Below are 18,856 nucleotides of genomic sequence, written 5' to 3'. Positions count from 1 at the left end.
ACAGATCATTGAGATGGTACAAGGAGAGACAATAACAATACAGAATAAAGTGCAGAGCAGGTAGACACCAACGTGAGTGGTTTAACACAGGCTCCACCCAGTGGCTGCAGAGTGTAATGGCCAGTTTCAATCAAAGCGGTAAATAACAGTGAAAAGCTCAGACTTCCCGCACCTTGCGCATCTGTTAAATCTGTTCAAAGCAACCCCACTTCCCAGCTCCTGATCCAACACAAAAATGGCAGCAGGAGCCGGCTATCTGACACGTCTTCTAAAGCTGTTGCTGTTATAATAGCCTTCAGCTCACACAGGAGGATGAGGTGGTGATAGATCAGAGCAAAGGATGGGATGGGGGGAGCGACCCGACAGCCTAGCAGGGGAAGCCACAGTGATATCCAGCATGAAGTTTGGCTCTGTGGTTCAGAAGCGAAGGGGGAGAAGAAGAGAGCAGTGGTGATAGAGGATTCCAAAGGAGCAGACATTGAAGAGACAGCTGGGTGGTATAAATTCATCTCGGGCTTCAAGCCAGGTGCAGGTATTGATAATAATATGATGACAAACTCTGCCATCTTCGACAGGGATGCTGTCTGGGTAAGTCAAGTCTCGTGGTACCCAGTGGAATCAATACCCGTATCCAGCTTGAAGCCCAAGAAAAGTTAATTCATCATGTTAGATCCTGTTTCACCAAATGATATGTTCCCTCCCAGGTTCCAGGGTCAGGGATGCCTCATATCGGCTCCACAGCATTCTATAGACGGATGGCGAAAAAACCAGAAGTCATGGTACCTATTGGCACCAACGACACAGGTAGGAAAAGGGAAGGGATCCTGAAGAGAGAATTATAGAGAGTTAGCTAGAAAGGTGAAAAGCAGGACTTTCAGAGCAGAAATCACTGAGGAATAGGTGCAGGGGGCAGGGTTTCAAATCTCTGGATCATTTTGTACAGGCTTACCATCTGGCGAAGGTACGGCCTGCACAGAAAGGATGGGTTACACCTGAACCTGAAGGAGGCCAGTATTCTTGCGGGCAAGTTTACTAGAGTGGTTGGAGAGGGTTTAAACTAATCAGGCAGAGGGATGGGAACCAGAGTGTGAGGGCTGAGGAGGGCACTCGGTATACAGCTTCCATCAGGGTCTTAACTCTACCCACAAGGATTCTACATCTTCCAGTCTGATGCAGTGTGTAGTGAGACGGTGAGGAATGACCGGCTGATGATAGGTCAAAATTGTCGTCAGTGGAATGAGGTAAAGTTCAGAGGGGCCAATGTTGAAAGGGGTGAATGAAGGTGTTATGTGTGAATGCACACAGTATAAGGAAAAAGGCAATCCTGTAGCACAGTGAGATTGGCAGATATGATGTTGTGGACATCAATGTGTTGTGGCTGAAAGAAGATCATAGTTGGGAACTAAATTCCAAGGATACACATTGTATCGAAAGGACAGGCAGGGAGGCTGCGGGGGTGGGGTGGAGTGGGGGGTGGTTGGCTCTGTCGGTATAATAAAATTAAATCCTTAGAAAAGGTTGACATACATAGGACTGGAAGATGTAAAATCCTTGTGGGTAGAGTTAAGAAACTACAAGGGTAAAAAGACCCTGATGGAAGCTGTATACAATATACTCCAAACAGTAGCCAGGATGTGCACTGCAAATTACAACAGCAGATAGAAAATACATGTAAAAAGGACAATGTTACCATATTTTGAGAGGATTTCAACATCAGGTAGATTGAAAAACTCAGCTGGATCCCATGAAAGAATTTGTAGAATGCCTACAAGATGGCATTTTAGAGCAGCTTGTAATTGAGCCCATCAGGGGAAAGGCAATTCTGCATTGCATGTTGTGTAATGAACCAGATTTGATTAGGGAGCTAAGGTAAAGGAATCCCTAGGAGGTAGTGATCATAATGTGATAAAATTCACCCTGCAGTTTGAGTGCAAGAGTAAGAGAGAGAGTGAGTGAGAGAGAGAGAGAGACGCTAAAGTCAGATGTATCGGTATTACAGTGGAGTAAAGGGAATTAAAGAGGCACAAGAGAGGATCTAGCTAGAGTTAATTGGAACGGGACACTAGCAGGGATGATGGCACAGCAACAATGGCTGAAGTTTCTGGGAGTGTTTCGAAAGGTACAGGATAGATACAGGGTACATCCCAAAGTAGTAGTATTCTAAAGGGAGGATGACAGGATGACATAACCTTGGCTGACAAGGGAAGTCAAAGACAGCATAAAAGCAAATGAGAGGGCATAAAATACAGCAAATATTAGTGGGAAGATAGAGAGTTGGGAAACCTTTAAAACCCAACAGAAGGCAACTAAAAAGTCTCAAGGAGAGAGAAGATGAAATATGAAAGTAAGCTAGCCAAAAATATCAGAGTATAAAAAATTTTTTTCCCAGATATATAAAGAGTAAAAGGGAGGCAAGAGTGGATATCAGACACCTGGAAATCTTGCTGAAGAGGTAGTAATGGTGGACGAACTTAATAAGTATTTTGCAGCAGTCTTCATTGTGGAAGATACAAGCAGTATGCCAAAATTTCAAGGGTATCTGGACTCATTCTGAGTGTAGTTTCTATTGCGAAGAAGGTGCTTGGGAAGCTGAAAGGTCTGAAGGTAGATAAATCACCTAGACCAGATGGACTGTATCCCAGGGTGCGAAAAGAGGTAGTTGAAGAAATAATGGAGGCATCAGAAATTACCTTTCAAGAATTACTAGATTCTGGAATGGTTCCTGAGGACTGAAACATTGCAAATGTCACTCCACTCTTTAAGAAGGGAGGGTGGCAGAAGAGTTGAAATTATCGGCTATTTAGCCTGGCTTCAGTGGTTGGAAAGATCTTGGAGTCCATTATTAAGGATGAGGTTTTGGAGAATTTCAGCCAAAATAGGCCAAAGTCAGCCTGGTTTCCTTAAGTGGAAATCTTGCCCAACAAATCTATTGGAATTCTTAGAGGAAATAACAGGCAGATAGACAAAGGAGAGTCAGTGAATGTTGTTCATTTGGATTTTCAGATGGCCTTTGACAACGTGCTGCACATGAGGCTGCTTAACAAAATAAAAGCCCATGATATTTTAGGAAAGATACTAGTATGGATGGAAGATTGGCCGTCTCAGAGGAGGAAAAATGTGGCGATAAAGGGGGCTTTTCTGCTGGGCTGCCAGTGACCAGTGGTGTTCCGCAGGGGTCAGTGTCAGGACTACTTCAACGATTTGGGTGATGGAACTGATGGCTTTGTGGCCAAGTTTGTCGATGATACAAAGATAGGTGGAGGGGCAGGTGTGTTGAGGAAGCAGGGAGTTTGCAGAAGCACTTAGACAGATTGGGAGAAAGGACAAAGAAGTGGCAGGTGGAATGTACTTCAGGGAAGGAATAAGTGCATAGATTATTTCCTAAACAGGGAGAAATTTCAAAAATCAGAAGTTGGGAGTCCTTGTGCACCTTCCAGAAGTCCACAATGATTTCCTTTTTTCTTCCCCACTTTCAGGCTTAAGTTGTTCTTTTCACACCAATCCACCAGCTGTTCCACTCCATCTCGTCATCTTTCTTGATGAGACCAGCCACTGCTGTGTCATACACAAACTCGACAACACAGTTGGAGCCGATTCTTACGGAACACTCATGCGTCAGCAATGTGAACTGTATTGGGCTGGGCACACAGCCTTGGGGAGCACCAGTGCTCAGTACAATAGGTCTAGAGATTTTGCAGTTCACACAGACGAACCCTGGCCTTTTTGTTAAGAACTGGAGAATCCAGTTATAGAGGGAGGTGTTGAGACCCAGTAAGGCCAGTTTCAGGTCACCTCTTATCCTCTGTGGCTCCAAGGAGATAAGTCCAAGCTCACTCACAACCTATTCTCATAAGGCATGCTCCCAAATCCAGGCAACATTTTTGTAAATCTTTTCTGTACCCTTTCTATAGTTTCCACATTCTTCCTATAGTGAGGCGACCAGAACCGGACACAGTACTCCAAGTGTGGCCTAACCAGAGTTTTATAGAGCTGCATCATTACATCGCAACTCTTAAACTCTATCCCTCGACTTAAGAAAGCTAACACTCCATAAGCTTTCTTAACTACCCTATCCACCTGTGAGGCAACTTTCAGGGGTCTGTGGACATGTACCCCCAGATCCTTCTGCTCCTCCACACTACCAAGTATCCTGCCATTTACTTTGTACTCTGCCTTGGAGTTTGTCCTTCCAAAGGGTACCACCTCACACTTCTCCGGGTTGAACTCCATCTGCCACTTCTTAGCCCACTTCTGCATCCTATCAATGTCTCTCTGCAATCTTCGACAATCCTCTACACTATCCAGAACACCACCAACCTTTGTGTCGTCTGCAAACTTGCCAACCCACCCTTCTACCCCCACATCCAGGTCGTTAATAAAAATCACGAAAAGTAGAGGTCCCAGAACAGATCCTTGTGGGACACCACTAGTCACAATCCTCCAATCTGAATGTACTCCCTCCACCACGACCCTCTGCCTTCTGCAGGCAAGCCAATTCTGTGTCCACCTGGCCAAACTTCCTTGGATCCCATGCCTTCTGACTTCTGAATAAGCCTACCACGTGGAACCTTGTCAAATGCCTTACTAAAATCCATATAGATCACATCCACTGCACTACCCTCATCTATATGCCTGGTCACCTCCTCAAAGAACTCTATCAGGCTTGTTAGACACAATCTGCCCTTCATAAAGCTATGCTGACTGTCCCTGATCAGACCATGATTCTCTAAATGCCCATAGATCCTATCTCTAGGAATCTTTTCCAACAGCTTTCCCACCACAGACGTAAGGCTCACTGGTCTATAATTACCCGGACTGTCCCTACTACCTTTTTAGAACAAGGGGACAACATTTGCCTCCCTCCAATCCTCCAGTACCATTCCCGTGGACAAGGACATAAAGATCCTAGCCAGAGGCTCAGCAATCTCTTCCCTTGCCTCATGGAGCAGCCTGGGGAATATTCTGTCAGGCCCCGGGGACTTATCCGTCCTAATGTATTTTAACAACTCCAACACCTCCTCTCCCTTAATATCAACATGTTCCAAAACATCAACCTACTCATATTGTCCTCACCATCATCAAGTTCTCTCTCGTTGGTGAATACTGAAGAGAAGTAGTCATTGATGATACAGCTGTAACACTTCCTCTCGGCTCTTGAACTCAATCCCACAGTCGATGAAGGTCATTACACGGAATGCCTTCTTAACCACACAGACAACCTACGCAGCAGCCTTGAGTGTCCTGTGGACTCGGGCCCCAAAATCCCTCTCATCCTCCACACTGCCAAGAGTCTTACCATTAATACTATATTCTGCCATCATGTTTGACCTACCAAAATGAACCACCCCACACTTATCTGGGTGGAACTTGTATTCTGTAATTCTCTGAATTCCCTGCCACATGCACCTTGTGTCCCTGGTGTCGTGGAAGTGGCTGCAATTTCTCTGGGCATGCTCCTGATGGAGCAGGAAAGCACACTTCTTGTTTGCCTGGGAGCTGTCGCATCCCCCAATCTGAAGGCAGCATCACGATTCCTCACCCTGGTAAGGGCCTCTGCAGTGAGCCATGGCTTCTGACTTGCCCTCAGCCGGATGTGTTTGTGATGGTAACACCCTCAGTACACCTCTCCATGTAGCTGGTCACAGAATCCACATATTCCCCGATGTTAGCATGGTCACTCTAGGTGGCAGCCTCCCTGAACGTTCTCCAGTTCACATTACGCAGTGCAGAGATTGCACCCTCAGGCCAGGGTTAGAACCAGTTTTGAAACTGGTTTGGCTCATTTGATCACTGGTTTGTATGCTGGAGTTAACATCACAGGTAAGTGATCTGAGAGCCCAGTGTGGGGTTGAGGAACTGCTTTATAAGCACCCGGTATGTTAGTGTAAACCAGGTCTAGGGTACTTTCACATCTGGTCGCAAAATCAACATGTTGGTGCAATTTATGCAGGACTCTCTTTAGATTTGCATGGTTAAAATCACCTGTGATAATGAAGTTACCATCAGGGTGGTTGGTTTGGAAGTAACTGATGGCACTGTAGAGCTCACACAGTGCTTTGCGGACATTAGCAGAGTGTCAACGTACCAGTTCTTATTTATGTAAATATAGAAACTGTCACCGCGGGTCTCGCCTGAGATCGCTGGATTCCCGTCAGCACGAAACGTGTTGAAACTCTCCAGCTGGATGCCCAGTTTAGAAGAATGAGGTGGGGGGGGAGGGGGGTGTCAAAGAAACAGACTGAATATTGAAAGGCCTAGACTGTGGATGTGGAGTAAATGTTTCCTATAGCGGGGGAGTCGAGGACCAGAGGTCACAGTCTCAGAATAGTGGGATGTCTATTTAGAACAAAGATGAGGAGGAATTTATTTAGCCAGAGAGTGGTGAATCTGTGAAATTCTTTGCCACAAACAGCTGTGGAGGCCACATTATTGGGTATATTTAAAAAAAGAGGTTGATAGGGTACTTGATTAGACAGTGTGTGGAAGGTTATGGGGAGAAGACAGGAGAATGGGGTTGAGAGGGATAATAAATCAGCCATGATGGAATGGCAGACTCCACAGACCAACTGGCCTCATTCTGCTTCTAGGTCTTATGGTCTTTTGAGACAAGTGGACCCTTAACCTAACAAACTGCATTGTAATGACCTTGTACCCTTACTGCAAGCCTACACTGTACTTGTACATAACTGTTAAACTTTATTCTACACCTGTTATTGTTTTGCTTTGTTCTACCCCAATGCACTGTTTTAATGAATTGATCCATAGGAACGGTATGGAAGACACTGTAAAGTTCAAGTTTATCACCACCTGACCGTTCATAGATACAACCAAACGAAACCAAACACTATTTCTCCAGACCACAGTGCACCCACAACACATATCACACACAGCACATAAAACAAAAATATTACTGCAAATAGTTAATGAAATATTATTCAAAATGTATGGAGTGCACAGCACGGGTAAGCAGTAAACAGTTAGTTATCCTAGTGACAAGACCTCAGTGATAGCAGGATATTCACAAGTCTCATTTCATTTTTAAACTTGTTTATTAATTATTATTGAAAATCAACAAAAAATACATTAAAGTAGTCAAATCAACATATCAATATATACAATAAGAGTTAAACTATCAAATAACTGATTAATCAAGCTAAACAGTATACCAATAATAAGAAGAAAAAACAAAATGTTAAAACTATTTTTTTTTGGAAAAAAGAAAGAAGGAAAAAAGAACCCCTACTAACTAAAACAAAAAAACCCCTACTAACTGAAAAAAAAACGAGAAAAAAAACCATTGGGAGCACAACCCCGGAACTATACGCCATACAAACTTCCATAAAAGAAAAACATCAATCCGCCAACCAAATCCAATTAGACAAGAATCAAAAGGAAACCATCCTAATTAACTCAAATCAAATGGTAGTAGCGGGCAAAAGAACTCCACCTTTTCTCAAAGTCAAATCGAGGATCAAAAGTTCGGCTTCTAATTTTCTGCAAACTAAGACATAATATCACCTGAGAGAACCGTTGTATCAAAGTGGGAGCAGAGGCATCTTTCCATTTCAATAAAATAGCCCTTCTGGTCAATAATGTGACAAATGCAATTGCATGTTGGTCTGATATAGAAATACCATGAATATATTGAGGAATTATACCAAACAAAACTGTCAATTTATTAGGTTGTAAATTAATTTTTAAAGCTTTAGAAATAATAGAGAAAATAGATTTCCAAAACTGTTTCAATACAGAACACGACCAAAACATATGTGTCAATATAGCCATCTCAGTTTTACATCTATCACACTGACTATCAACATTAGGAAATATTTTAGATAGTCTCTCCTTTGTCAAATAATAACGATGTACAATTTTAAATTGAATTAGAGAGTGACTGGCACAAATCGAAGAAGAGCTAACCAACTTCAAAACTTGCAACCAATCCTCTGTTATCAAGGTCATGTTAAGCTCTCTTTCCCAATCTTGCTTAATCTTAAGTAAAGGATAATTATACTGTTGTAATAGTAAATTATAAATTTTCCCAATAAAACCTTTCACTAAAGGATTCATTTTTAAAATAATGTCTAACAGGTCAGAATCTTGTATATATGGAAAATTACTTAAATATTCTTGTAAGAAATGTCTGACCTGAAGATATTGCAAGAAATGTGGGTGCGAGAGAGAATATTTTCTCAAAAAACATCAATCGACCTTCTTAAAACAGATCCATGAAGGAATAAACTCCTTTATTCCTCCAAAGAAAAAAGGTAGGATCACTAAGTGATGGTTTAAATAAATAGTTTTGATAAATTAAGCTAAGAAGGTTAAATTTTTTAAGATTAAAAATTACAAAACTGGTACCAAATTCGTAATGACTGCTTAATCATAGGATATAAATTTAGAATAGAAATTTTGGCCAGTTGTACAGGTAAAGAGGCTCCTAATAACAAAGTTAAGTAAAATTGTTTCACAGCTTTCAATTCTAAATCAACCCAAGGCGGTCGTTCATCTTTATCAGTCCAATATAACCAAGAACACACATAACGTATATTAACCACCCAATAACACATACTTAAATTAGGCAGAGCAAGACCTCCATCCTTTTTTGATTTTTGTAAATGATATTTTCCAATTCTTGGTCTTTTATTATTCCAAACAAAAGATGAAATAATAGAATCAACCTGATCAAAAAACTTCCTGGTTAAAAAAATAGGAATATTTTGAAATACATATAAACATTTTGGTAAAATCATCATTTTAACTGCATGAATTTGGTCAGCTAACGAAAGTGTAAGTGGATTCCATCTACAAAATATTTGCTTCATAAAATCCACTAAGGGAACCAAATTAGCTCTATAAAGGTCTCCATAATTTTTAGTGATGATAATACCTAAATATTTAAAAGAGTCCGTAACTTTAAAAGGAATGTCATCATATATAGAAACAGAATCTTTTAAAGGAAATAATTCACTTTTATTAAGGTTTAATTTATATCCCGAAAACTTTCCAAATTCATTTAATAATTTCAATAAACTAGGAATGGATTCTTCAGGATTCGAAACATAATCTAAGAGATCATCAGCATAAAGGGAGATCTTATGAATAGTCCCATTTATGGAAATTCCTTGAGTATCTTTAGCTTCGCGAAGTGCAACAGCCAGGGGTTCCAACATCAAATTAAATAACAGGGGACTTAACGGACATCCTTGTCTCATACCCCGCAAAAGTCGGAAAAAAGGAGATCTGCAACTATCTGCAACAGTGGCAATAGGGCTTTTATATATCATTCTAATGCACTTATTAAAATTATTACCATTGGTGAATTTCTCTAAAACGTTAAATAAGTATTTCCATTCAACTCTATCAAATGCCTTTTCAGCATCAAGAGAAACAACACATTGGGGAGTCTGAGAAAGGGATCAGTATATGACATTTAACAGTCTCCAAGTATTAGAGAAGGAAAAATGGCCTTTTATAAAACCTGTTTGGTCCTGAGAAATAATTTTAGCTAGAATATTCTCCAGTCGATTAGCCATTATCCAGAACGAGGGGTCACAGTTTGAGGATAATCCAGAACGAGAGGTCACAGTTTGAGGATAAAGGGGAAGCCTTTTAGGACCGAGATTAGGAAAAACTTCTTCACACAGAGAGTGGTGAATCTGTGGAATTCTCTGCCACAGCAAACTGAGTATTCAACAGCAAAAGAAACACAAGTGCCATTTTTCCGTATTTCTAAAGTGAAAAAAAAGCTTCAATTTTCAAATATATCAAGGTTTAAGATCACATAGACCATTTCTCCATTCAGTTAACGGATGCTACACATCACACTAACAGGTTAACAACTAACCTTCAGGAACCAAACGCTCCACCGTCGACAAGTTAGTTATTCTGACGCCTGACAAAAATCCAAAAAAGCAGGAAGCGATGTCTCAAAGCAATTACTGTCGAAGACTGAGACAGCAAAAGTTTGTTTGGCCAGAGAGCCTGGGAAACTTTAGTTCCAAGTCCAGACTAAATTATACACTGTCATTTAGTTTATACACTGTCATTTAGTTAATAACAGAACATTGGAAGATTGCCATAAGATACAGTTCAATCATTTCAATAAAAAACACATGCTATAGGCAATGTTCCCTCTAATTTTTAGTAGCCAGTGTGCGCAAAAATCTTATGTTGTGCAAATTTTTTTCCTGCGACAAAAGTGTGTGCGCATTGAATGCATACATGGGACAGCTTATGTAGTTTTACAAAATATTTGACATAAAACTGCACAGAATAACAACAAAATAACATACATATTTAAGTCACACACACAAAAAATGCTGGTGAACACAGCAGGCCAGGCAGCATCTCTAGCAAGAGGTACAGTCGACGTTTCGGGCTGAGACCCTTCATCAGGATTAACTGAAAGAAGAGATAGTAAGAGATTTGAAAGTGGGACGCAATCGGCAATCGCCTCTGATCTGGGCCGACATTTAGGTGCCGGGCGGCACCTAATTAATTAGCTTGTTTATTTCGGCTTTTTTCTTAAAGATGTACTGGGTGTGTTCCGACTACCGCTGTACCGCTGCATTCTTCGCGGCCCGGTGGTTGGGGACCACTGCGTATCTAATTTAATTGGTCACTTTCATGCAGCAGAAGCTACGCTGAAAACGCAGTTCATGGCAGGGGGAGCTACACACATGCGCACTGGGCAGAAAGAACAGAACTAAACCCCGCAACCCGGAAACAATCTCTCTTTACAAACAGCTTTGCAGGGCAAAAGTATTGCTATATTACCATTATCCTAATTAGTATTACTTATTTTTATAATGCTCACATTAGAACAGTATTTGTGTATTTATTTTTGATTTTTTTCAGGATCTAATGGGAAAGTCTCAAAGATCGACTGGTCAATCGTGATTGACGGGTTGGCAACCCCTACTATAGGGCATCACACAGTGATCATATTGCATGTCATCAGGAAGGCACTAGGAGATACTGGAAATTCAAGGTAACACGTGCAAAATGCTGGTGGATCTCAGCAGGCCAGGTAGCATCTATGAAAAGGAGTAAACATTCAACGTTTCAGGATCATCAGGGCTGGAAAGAAAGATGAGAAGCCAGGATTAAACGTTCCCCGTATGATAACGCTTTCATTCCCGGAATCATCCTTGTGAACCTCCTCTGGACTCTCTCCAATGCCAGCACATCTTTTCTTAGATAAGGAGCCCAAAACTGTTCACAATACTCAAGGTGAGGCCTCACCAGTGTCTTATAAAGCCACAGCATCACGTCCCTTCTCTTGTATTCTAGACCTCTTGAAATGAATGCTAACATTGCATTTGCCTTCCTCACCACTAACTACTTGCAAGTTAACCTTTAGGGTGTTCAGCACAAGGACTCCCAAGTGCCTTTGCATCTCAGATTTTTGGATTTTCTCCCTGTATTGTAAACAGTCTGCACATTTATTTCTACTACCAAAGTGCATAACCATGCACTTTCCAACATTGTATTTCAGTTGCCACTTTCTTGCCCATTCTCTGAATCTGTCTAAATTCTTCCGCAGCCTACCCAAAAGCTCTAACAAACCTGCCTGCAAGAATATTGGTCCCCCTCGGGTTCAGGTGCAACCCGTCACTTTTGAACAGGTCATACATCCCCCAGAAGACATCCCAGTGATCCAAGAACCTGAACCTCTGCCCCCTGCACCAGCTTCTCAGCCACACATTAATTTGCCAAATCATCCTGTTTCTACCCTCACTGGTACGTGGCACAGGCAGCAATCCAGAAATTACTACCCTGGAGGTCATGCTTCTCAGCTTTCTACCTAGCTCTCTTAAATTCTCTTTTCAGGACCTCTTTTCTTTTCCTTCTCAAGTCATGGGTACCAATATGTACCAAGACATCTGACTGCTCTCCCTTCCCCTCTAAAATGCTATGGATGCGATCCGAGACATCCCTGACCCTGGCACCTGTGAGGCAACATAAAATCTGGGTATCCCGTTCACGTCCACAGAATTACTAGATTGAATAACGTAATTAAGGGAAACCCATTGCATTTTGAGAAAATCTGCAGAAAATACCCACCAGCATAACTGTATTAATAAAATAAAGCATGGTCTTAAACCAGGGCATTACATACTCATGGAAACTAGAAAGTTATTCCCTTTTTTTGCACTATTTATTTTGTAATTTATAGTAATTTTATTTCTTTATACTGCAATATTGCCACATACAGTAACAACAAAGTTTATGTCATGCAGGTCAGTAATAACAAACCGATCTGATTCGGCCTCTCTTCCTATGAACAATTAAATATTGCAGCAAAGCTGTCTGCATATGACCCTTCCTAAATTCAATCCTCCTCCTTTGGGAGGGAAACATCAAGAACAAGCCCAAAAAGATAACCCAATCAAAACACTGTATCAGTCTTTACTGGGATAACAGCAAGCAGCTCCCTGTCCCTAAATCTTGTCATTCTAAGTGTTACCTGCAGGCAGGACAGAAATGGCAATGGAACTGCATTCACATTAAGGTCCCCTTCCCAAACGAAACGTATGGTTCCCTTTTATAAATGTTGACTATCAGTATCAAGTGCAGACTCACCAAACGTCTTCATTGTAGGGTCTGACTGTTGACAAGAGAAGGATGAAGAGTGTTTCACGGCTCGCAGGACGCTCCGTGTTGCAAACATCAACAGAATGTCTGGCAATTCTCATTCAACGTAGCAAATCTGTTAAAAGCACAAAGAGAATCAGGTTTATTATCACCCGCATATGCCAGAAAACTTGTTAACTTTGTGGCAGCAGTACAATGCAATACATGATAAATGTAGAAAAACATAAATAAATGAATTACAGTGAATTAAGATACATCTATTTAAATTAAAAATAGGGCAAATACAGAAATAGTTTTTAAAAAAAGTGAGGTAGTGTTCATGGGTTCAATGTCCATTTAGAAATTGGATGGCAGAGGGAAAGAAGCTGTTCCTGAATCGCTGAGTTGCTTCAGGCTTCTGTACCTCTTTCCTGATGGTAACAATGAGAAGAGGGTGCGTCCTGGGTCTTTAATGATGGATGGCGACTTTCTGAGGCACCACTCCTTGAAGATGTCCTGGCTACTATGGAGGTTAGGAGGTTAGTACCCATGATGGAGCTGACTGATTCACAACTTTCTGCAGCTTCTTTCTATCCTGTGCAGTAGACACCCCCCCCCCACCCCCACAATCATACCAGATGGTGATGCAGCCAGTCAGAGTGCTCTCACAGTACATCTGTAGAAGTTTGCAAATGTTTTAGGAGACAAACCAAATCTCCTTAAACTCCTAATGAAATATAGCCACTGTCTGGCCTTCTTTGGAGCTGCATTGATATGTAGGGACCAGGTTAGATCCTCACAGAAACTGACACCCAAGAACTTGAAATTGCTCACTCTCTCCACTTCTGATCCCTCTATGAGGATTGGTTTGTGTTCCCTCATCTTGCCCTTCCTGAAGTCCACAATCAGCTATTTGATCTTACTGATGTTGAGTGCAAGGTTGTTGCTGGATCACTGGTCAACTAGCTGATATAACTTGCTCCTGTACGCCCTCTCGTCTCCAACTGAGATTCTGCCAACAATCATCAGTAGATTTACAGATGGCTATAGCAGCAAATCTATTAGAGAAATATCTGAAGGTTACAAAAGAACCAGCAGGGCAGTATATGGTGACATATACATACTTTGATAACAAATTTACCCTGAACTTTAAACTTATTGCAAGGATATTTACCAACTTTAAAAAGTAGAACATTACAAAGTGCCTTTAAGACACATATCAATACCAGCCTCCTAGACAACCTCAAGCTGCTGCAATTCACCTACTGCAGAAGGTCCATGATGAATGCCATCACCCTGGCCATATACTCAGTTCTGGAACATCTAGATGACAACAACACCTTAATGACTACAGCTCCACCTTCAATACCACAGTTCCAAACATCCAGACGTAGGACTCTGCACTCCCTCACTGCAGCTGGATTCCTGCTTCCACACAATTAGACTACAACCAGCAAGGACAGATGGCAACACCTCCATCACAATAATCCTCAATGCTGGTGCATCCTGCCACCTTGACAGCTCTTTTTGCTGTTCGGCTGCCAAGTTCCTCCAGCAGATTCCAACACCACAGCACCCAAAGTTGTCACAGATAGGGCCTACAAACTCCACAGACCTTGGGATCAAAACCCAGGTTTAACTCGGTCCAAATACCCGTTTCCCGGAATCACATCGCACATTTCTATCACCCTACCTCGAGTTAACCGGTCATCCACACACTAGAAGTGATTACAGTATCCGGGGAAAACCGACACTGTCACTCCCGTAGTTTGCCACTAGACTCTGCCTAGAACGATGCAATCTTTGCCAACATTTATTCCACAGGCGGCATCAAATAGAACATGTAATCTAATATTTTTATCACAGTTTTTGAGCGCTTGCTATCCATTAACGGCATACCGCGTTTATTACCGTCGAGTGCATTTCAAATGTACTTCAATGACTGGAGAGGACTCGAGACATTCAGAGACTGTGAGAGATTAACTGCAAAACGCAAGATCCCAGGATCCCAAAGCACAGGAGCAAACCATTCAACCCATCGAGGTGGTTCCCTTCAGTCTCACCCTTCCCAGTGAACACTGCAGGACGTCCTTATTTCACTACTTAACTACTTTGGGAAAGATTATTAAACGTACATAAAACGTCCTCCTTTGTCCCCCCTTGTCTTTAATCTTACCAATTTTAAATTAATTTTTAGAACTGTTAAGCTTCTTTTTTTTTGCATTGTTCTCTCCGCAATGTACACGGGTTGCAGCCGCAACGGTGGATTGATTAACAGGTCTCCCAAGCCCAGAATCCCTCGCCCTCTCCCGGGGGCTGACCTGAAAAGTTAACAGAGATCTTGTAAATTCCTGAGAAAACTGCAGACCTCGGCAAAGCTCCCAAATGTCAACACTGGAACCCACTTCCGCACGAGCGGACCTAATATATGAAAGTGGGAGGAGATTGAAAGAAGCCTATAAAACAGCCCCCCTAATCGATTTAATATTCCCGGATATCGAAGTTGTGCAAATCGGCGATATTTGCAATGTCGGATTGCTGGTTTAGTGACTGCCCTGGAAATTATTCAATACTAAATTCTGAGACACCGCCGCAGGCAAAGACCGCAGGACCCAAATCCGGTGTAACCCCGCCCTGCTTGCATGACCAAATGTGCGTTGCAGCATTAACTCACTTCGCCCGGCTACAGCATTAGTGCCAGAAACCAGCTTGTTGGTCTTGGTATCGGATCAGCACTGCGCCCTGCTTCGGGGCCGCAATCATTGTACGGGTCACAAAGAAGAGAAAATCTGCAGATGCTGGAAATCCAAACAACACACACAAAATGCTGGGGGGTGGGGGGGACTCCACGGGCCACGCCGCATCTATGGGGAAAATGTACAGTCGACATTTCGGGCCGAGACAGTTCACATTCGGACTGTCGGATGTCCAGGGTACAATGAAATTCCTTGCTCTCGTGAAACAGTATCCATGCTAACAATAACACTTCAATAAATCCATTATGATCTAACTGCCCTTATAAATTATACGTCAAGAAAAAGTACGCACGAAAAGACAAGCCCGTGGCAGTACAAGAGGAGGTCTGCAGCGCTCACTGCCGATCTGAGGTGAGATTAGGGATATGCGCAGGCGTTCTCCCTTCGGGGAAGCCACTTTTAACATGGATTATGTCCCGTGACGATTAGTAAGGGGCCAAGTGAGGTCTGGACGCCCCGGCCCCAGAAAATGTGAGTACTGGGTCGGTCTCTACCTATAGCTCATTTTAGGAGAACATTTTGCTCAATTCCAGTGATCACACTAACCAGGGTCAGGATTATGCAGGTGAGTTCAAGGACCGAATTGCTTAGGAAAGTAACTGTTCTTGAGCTGGTGGTGTGGCACTTCAGGCTTCTGGACCTTAAGCCCAACTGTGGTAGTGAGTTTGCATGATTTAGGTGGCGGGAATCCATGACGGTAGATGCTGCCTTCCTGAGCTGGCATCTCCAGTAGATGCTGTCAACGGTGGGGAGGGCTGTGTCCTTTACTCTGCAGCCACTCTAAGTCACAACCTATTAAGTTGCAGAGCAGGCTTGAAGGATCTCTCCAGTTACTCTTCTGGAACTTTTCAAAAGCTTCCACATTTTCACCTGGATTTAGAGCATAGAACACTACAGGGCCTTTGGCCCATGATGTTATGCTGACCTTTTAATCTACTCCAAGATTATTCTAATGCTCCCTTCCACATGGCCCAAGATTTTTCTTTCATTCATGTGCCTATCTAAGGGTCTCTTAAATGTCCCTAATGTATCTGGCTCTATCATCACTTCTGGCAGTGTATTCCATGGATTTACCACTCTCTGTGTAAAAGACATACTCTGACATCCCCCCTACACTTTCCTCCAATCACCATGAAATTCTCTCTCCCTGGGAAAAGAAGTTTCTGGCTGTCCACTCTATTAATGCCTCTTATCATCTTATGCACCTCTGTTAGCCACTGTTTATTCTTTACTCTAAAGAGAAAACCCCTAGCTCGCTCAACTAAAACATTCTCTACAACCAACAACACACATCAAAGTTGCTGGTGAACGCAGTAGGCCAGGCAACATCTCTAGGAAGAGGTAAAACATTCTCTAATCCAGGAAACAGCTTGTTAAAATCTCTTCTGCACCTTTTAAAGACCATAAGATATAGGAGCAGAATTAGGCCATTGTGTCTTCTCTGCCATTTCATTATGGCTGATCCAATTTTCCTCAAAGCCCCAATCTCCTACCTACTCCCCATATCCCTTCATGTCCTGACCAGTCAAGAATCTATCAATCTCTGCCTTTAATATAAAGACTTGGCTTCCACAGCTGCCTGCACTAAAAAATTCTGCAGATTCACCACTCTTTGGCTAAAGGAATTCCTTTTCATCTCTGCTGTAAAAGAACACCCCTCTATTCTGAGGCTGTGTCCTTTGGTCTGAGACTCTCCCACCACAGGAAACATCCCCTCCACATTCACTTTATCAAGGCCTTTCACCATTTGATAGGTTCAAATGAGGTCACCCCTCATTCTTCTGAATTCGAGTGAATACAGGCCCAGAGCCATCAAATGCTCTACATATGACAAGCCATTCCTGGGATTTTCGTGAACCTCCTTTGAACCCTCTCCAGTTTCAGCACATCCATTGTAAGGGGCCCAAATCTTCTCACAATACCCCAAGAGAGGTCTCACCAGTGCTTTATAAAGTTTTAACAATACATCCTTACTTTTATATTCTAGTCCTCTTGAAATGAATGTTAACATTGCATTGTCCTTCTCACCACAGACTCAACCTGCAAATTAACTTTTTTAGGGAATCCTGCACAAGGACTCACAAGTCCCTTTGCATCTCAGTTTTTTTGTATTTTCTCTCCATTTAGAAAATAGTGGTCCATAAGGCCCACATGACTAAGGATAAGCTATCTCATATTTATTCGGATATATCTCCCTATTGTGATAGATGTGCCAATGGAGAAGCTTCACTAATTCATATGTTTTGGACATGCCCGAATCTTGAAAAATACTGGAAGTATTCCAAACTTTTCCAGTACTTTTCAAAGTAAATTTTAAGCCTAACCCTTTGACTGCCTTATTCGGTATTGTTGGAGGAAAAGATACTATTTTGGAGATATTCTTGCTTAAATGGAAGGAGGTCATTCCGCCTACTCAGCCTGCATGGTTACGCGATGTTATGTCATGCTTAAATTTAGAGAAGATTCATTGTTCAATTTCTGAATCTAGCCAAGACTTTCAAACATTGTGGGGGCCATTTGTGAACTATTTTCAAAAACTTTGATTTGCCGTGAAAGTACAGATGTTGGCTAATAACATATTTCACTATATAAGGTTTTTTTTCCTTTTTTCTTTATCAAACAGTTTCGATCTTGGTAGGCTTAGATTCTTATTTTTTGTATAATAAATTATCATATTTCAATATTATGATTTAATTTAATTTACATGAATATAGGGTAATGAGATTGCAAGTGTGATTCAAATATAATGTATTTGGTATTTTTTTGACTTATATATCTTCTTGTACTCTATTCTTCTATGTAGAAATTAATGAAAAAGAATTGAAAAGGAAAGAAAATAGTCAACACTTTCATTTTTTCTACCAAAGTACATGACCATAACTTCCCAACATCTTTCTGCACATCCTTTCTATAATGAGAAAGCCATAACTGAACACAATACTCCAAGTGTGGTCTAACCAGAGTTCTGTAGTCGCAACATTTCCTCGTGGCTCTTGAACTTAAAGTCATGACTAATGAAGGCCAACACCCTATACACCTTCTTAAACACCCTGTCAACTTGCACAGCAGCTTTGAGGGATCTGTGGATGTAGACCCCAGATCCTGTTCCTCCACACAGCTATGAATCCCGCCATTAACCTTCTACTCGGCCTTCCAAAGTGAACCACTTCACACTTTTCCAGATCGGACTCCATCTGTCACTCCTCAGCCCAGCTCTGCATCTTGTTGTAACCTACGATGACCTTCTACATCATCCACAACACCACCACTGTTGTATCATCTGCGAACTGACTAAACCACCCTTCCACTACATCATCCAAGTCATTTATAAAAATCCACAAACCCTAGGGGTCCCAGAACAGATCCTTGCAGAAGATTACTGGTCGACAGCCTCCAGACCACCAAATTTCTGGAGCTTACTGAGTCCAAAGTACCGACCAATCTCTTACACAGAGGATGGTTGGTGCCTGGAACTGGCCAACAGGAGAGGTGGTGGAAACAGATACAAACGTGGCCATTAA

The 18,856-nt window shown here is 42.0% G+C and overlaps 1 protein-coding gene and 1 long non-coding RNA gene across 9 annotated transcripts in view; one reads left to right on the top strand and one right to left on the bottom strand.

Annotated features, from left to right (window-relative positions):
* Positions 1 to 15,665, bottom strand: part of LOC134346769 (gamma-glutamylaminecyclotransferase-like) — a 38,128-nt gene extending 22,463 nt beyond the window's left edge. Inside the window, exons 1-3 of one of the 8 annotated variants that reach the window (XM_063048393.1) lie at positions 14,756 to 14,900; positions 12,589 to 12,715; positions 9,848 to 10,404 (exon numbers count right to left, since the gene is read on the bottom strand). Coding sequence is in view for 7 of the 8 variants with exons in the window: in XM_063048390.1 (XP_062904460.1) it covers positions 12,589 to 12,676 (88 nt within the window). In the remaining variant the exon portion in view is untranslated. Of the gene's footprint in view, positions 1 to 9,847; positions 10,405 to 12,588; positions 12,716 to 13,003; positions 13,023 to 14,490; positions 14,614 to 14,755; positions 14,991 to 15,253; positions 15,572 to 15,627 lie in introns of those variants that run through there. The other 7 variants (XM_063048390.1, XM_063048386.1, XM_063048385.1 and 4 more) reach the window with 7 other exon arrangements.
* A 48-nt stretch (positions 15,666 to 15,713) lies between these two features.
* LOC134346767 (uncharacterized) overlaps positions 15,714 to 18,856 on the top strand; it is a 39,554-nt gene continuing 36,411 nt past the window's right edge. The window contains exon 1 of the long non-coding RNA XR_010018018.1: positions 15,714 to 15,806. This is a non-coding gene — a long non-coding RNA (uncharacterized LOC134346767). The remainder of the gene's footprint in view (positions 15,807 to 18,856) is intronic.

Source organism: Mobula hypostoma, chromosome 5 (assembly GCF_963921235.1).
Source record: "Mobula hypostoma chromosome 5, sMobHyp1.1, whole genome shotgun sequence".
In the NCBI taxonomy this organism is placed as follows: Eukaryota; Metazoa; Chordata; class Chondrichthyes; order Myliobatiformes; family Myliobatidae; genus Mobula; species Mobula hypostoma.
The sequence above is the reverse complement of the archived record's forward strand: the minus strand, read 5'-3'. Positions and strand labels throughout refer to the sequence as shown.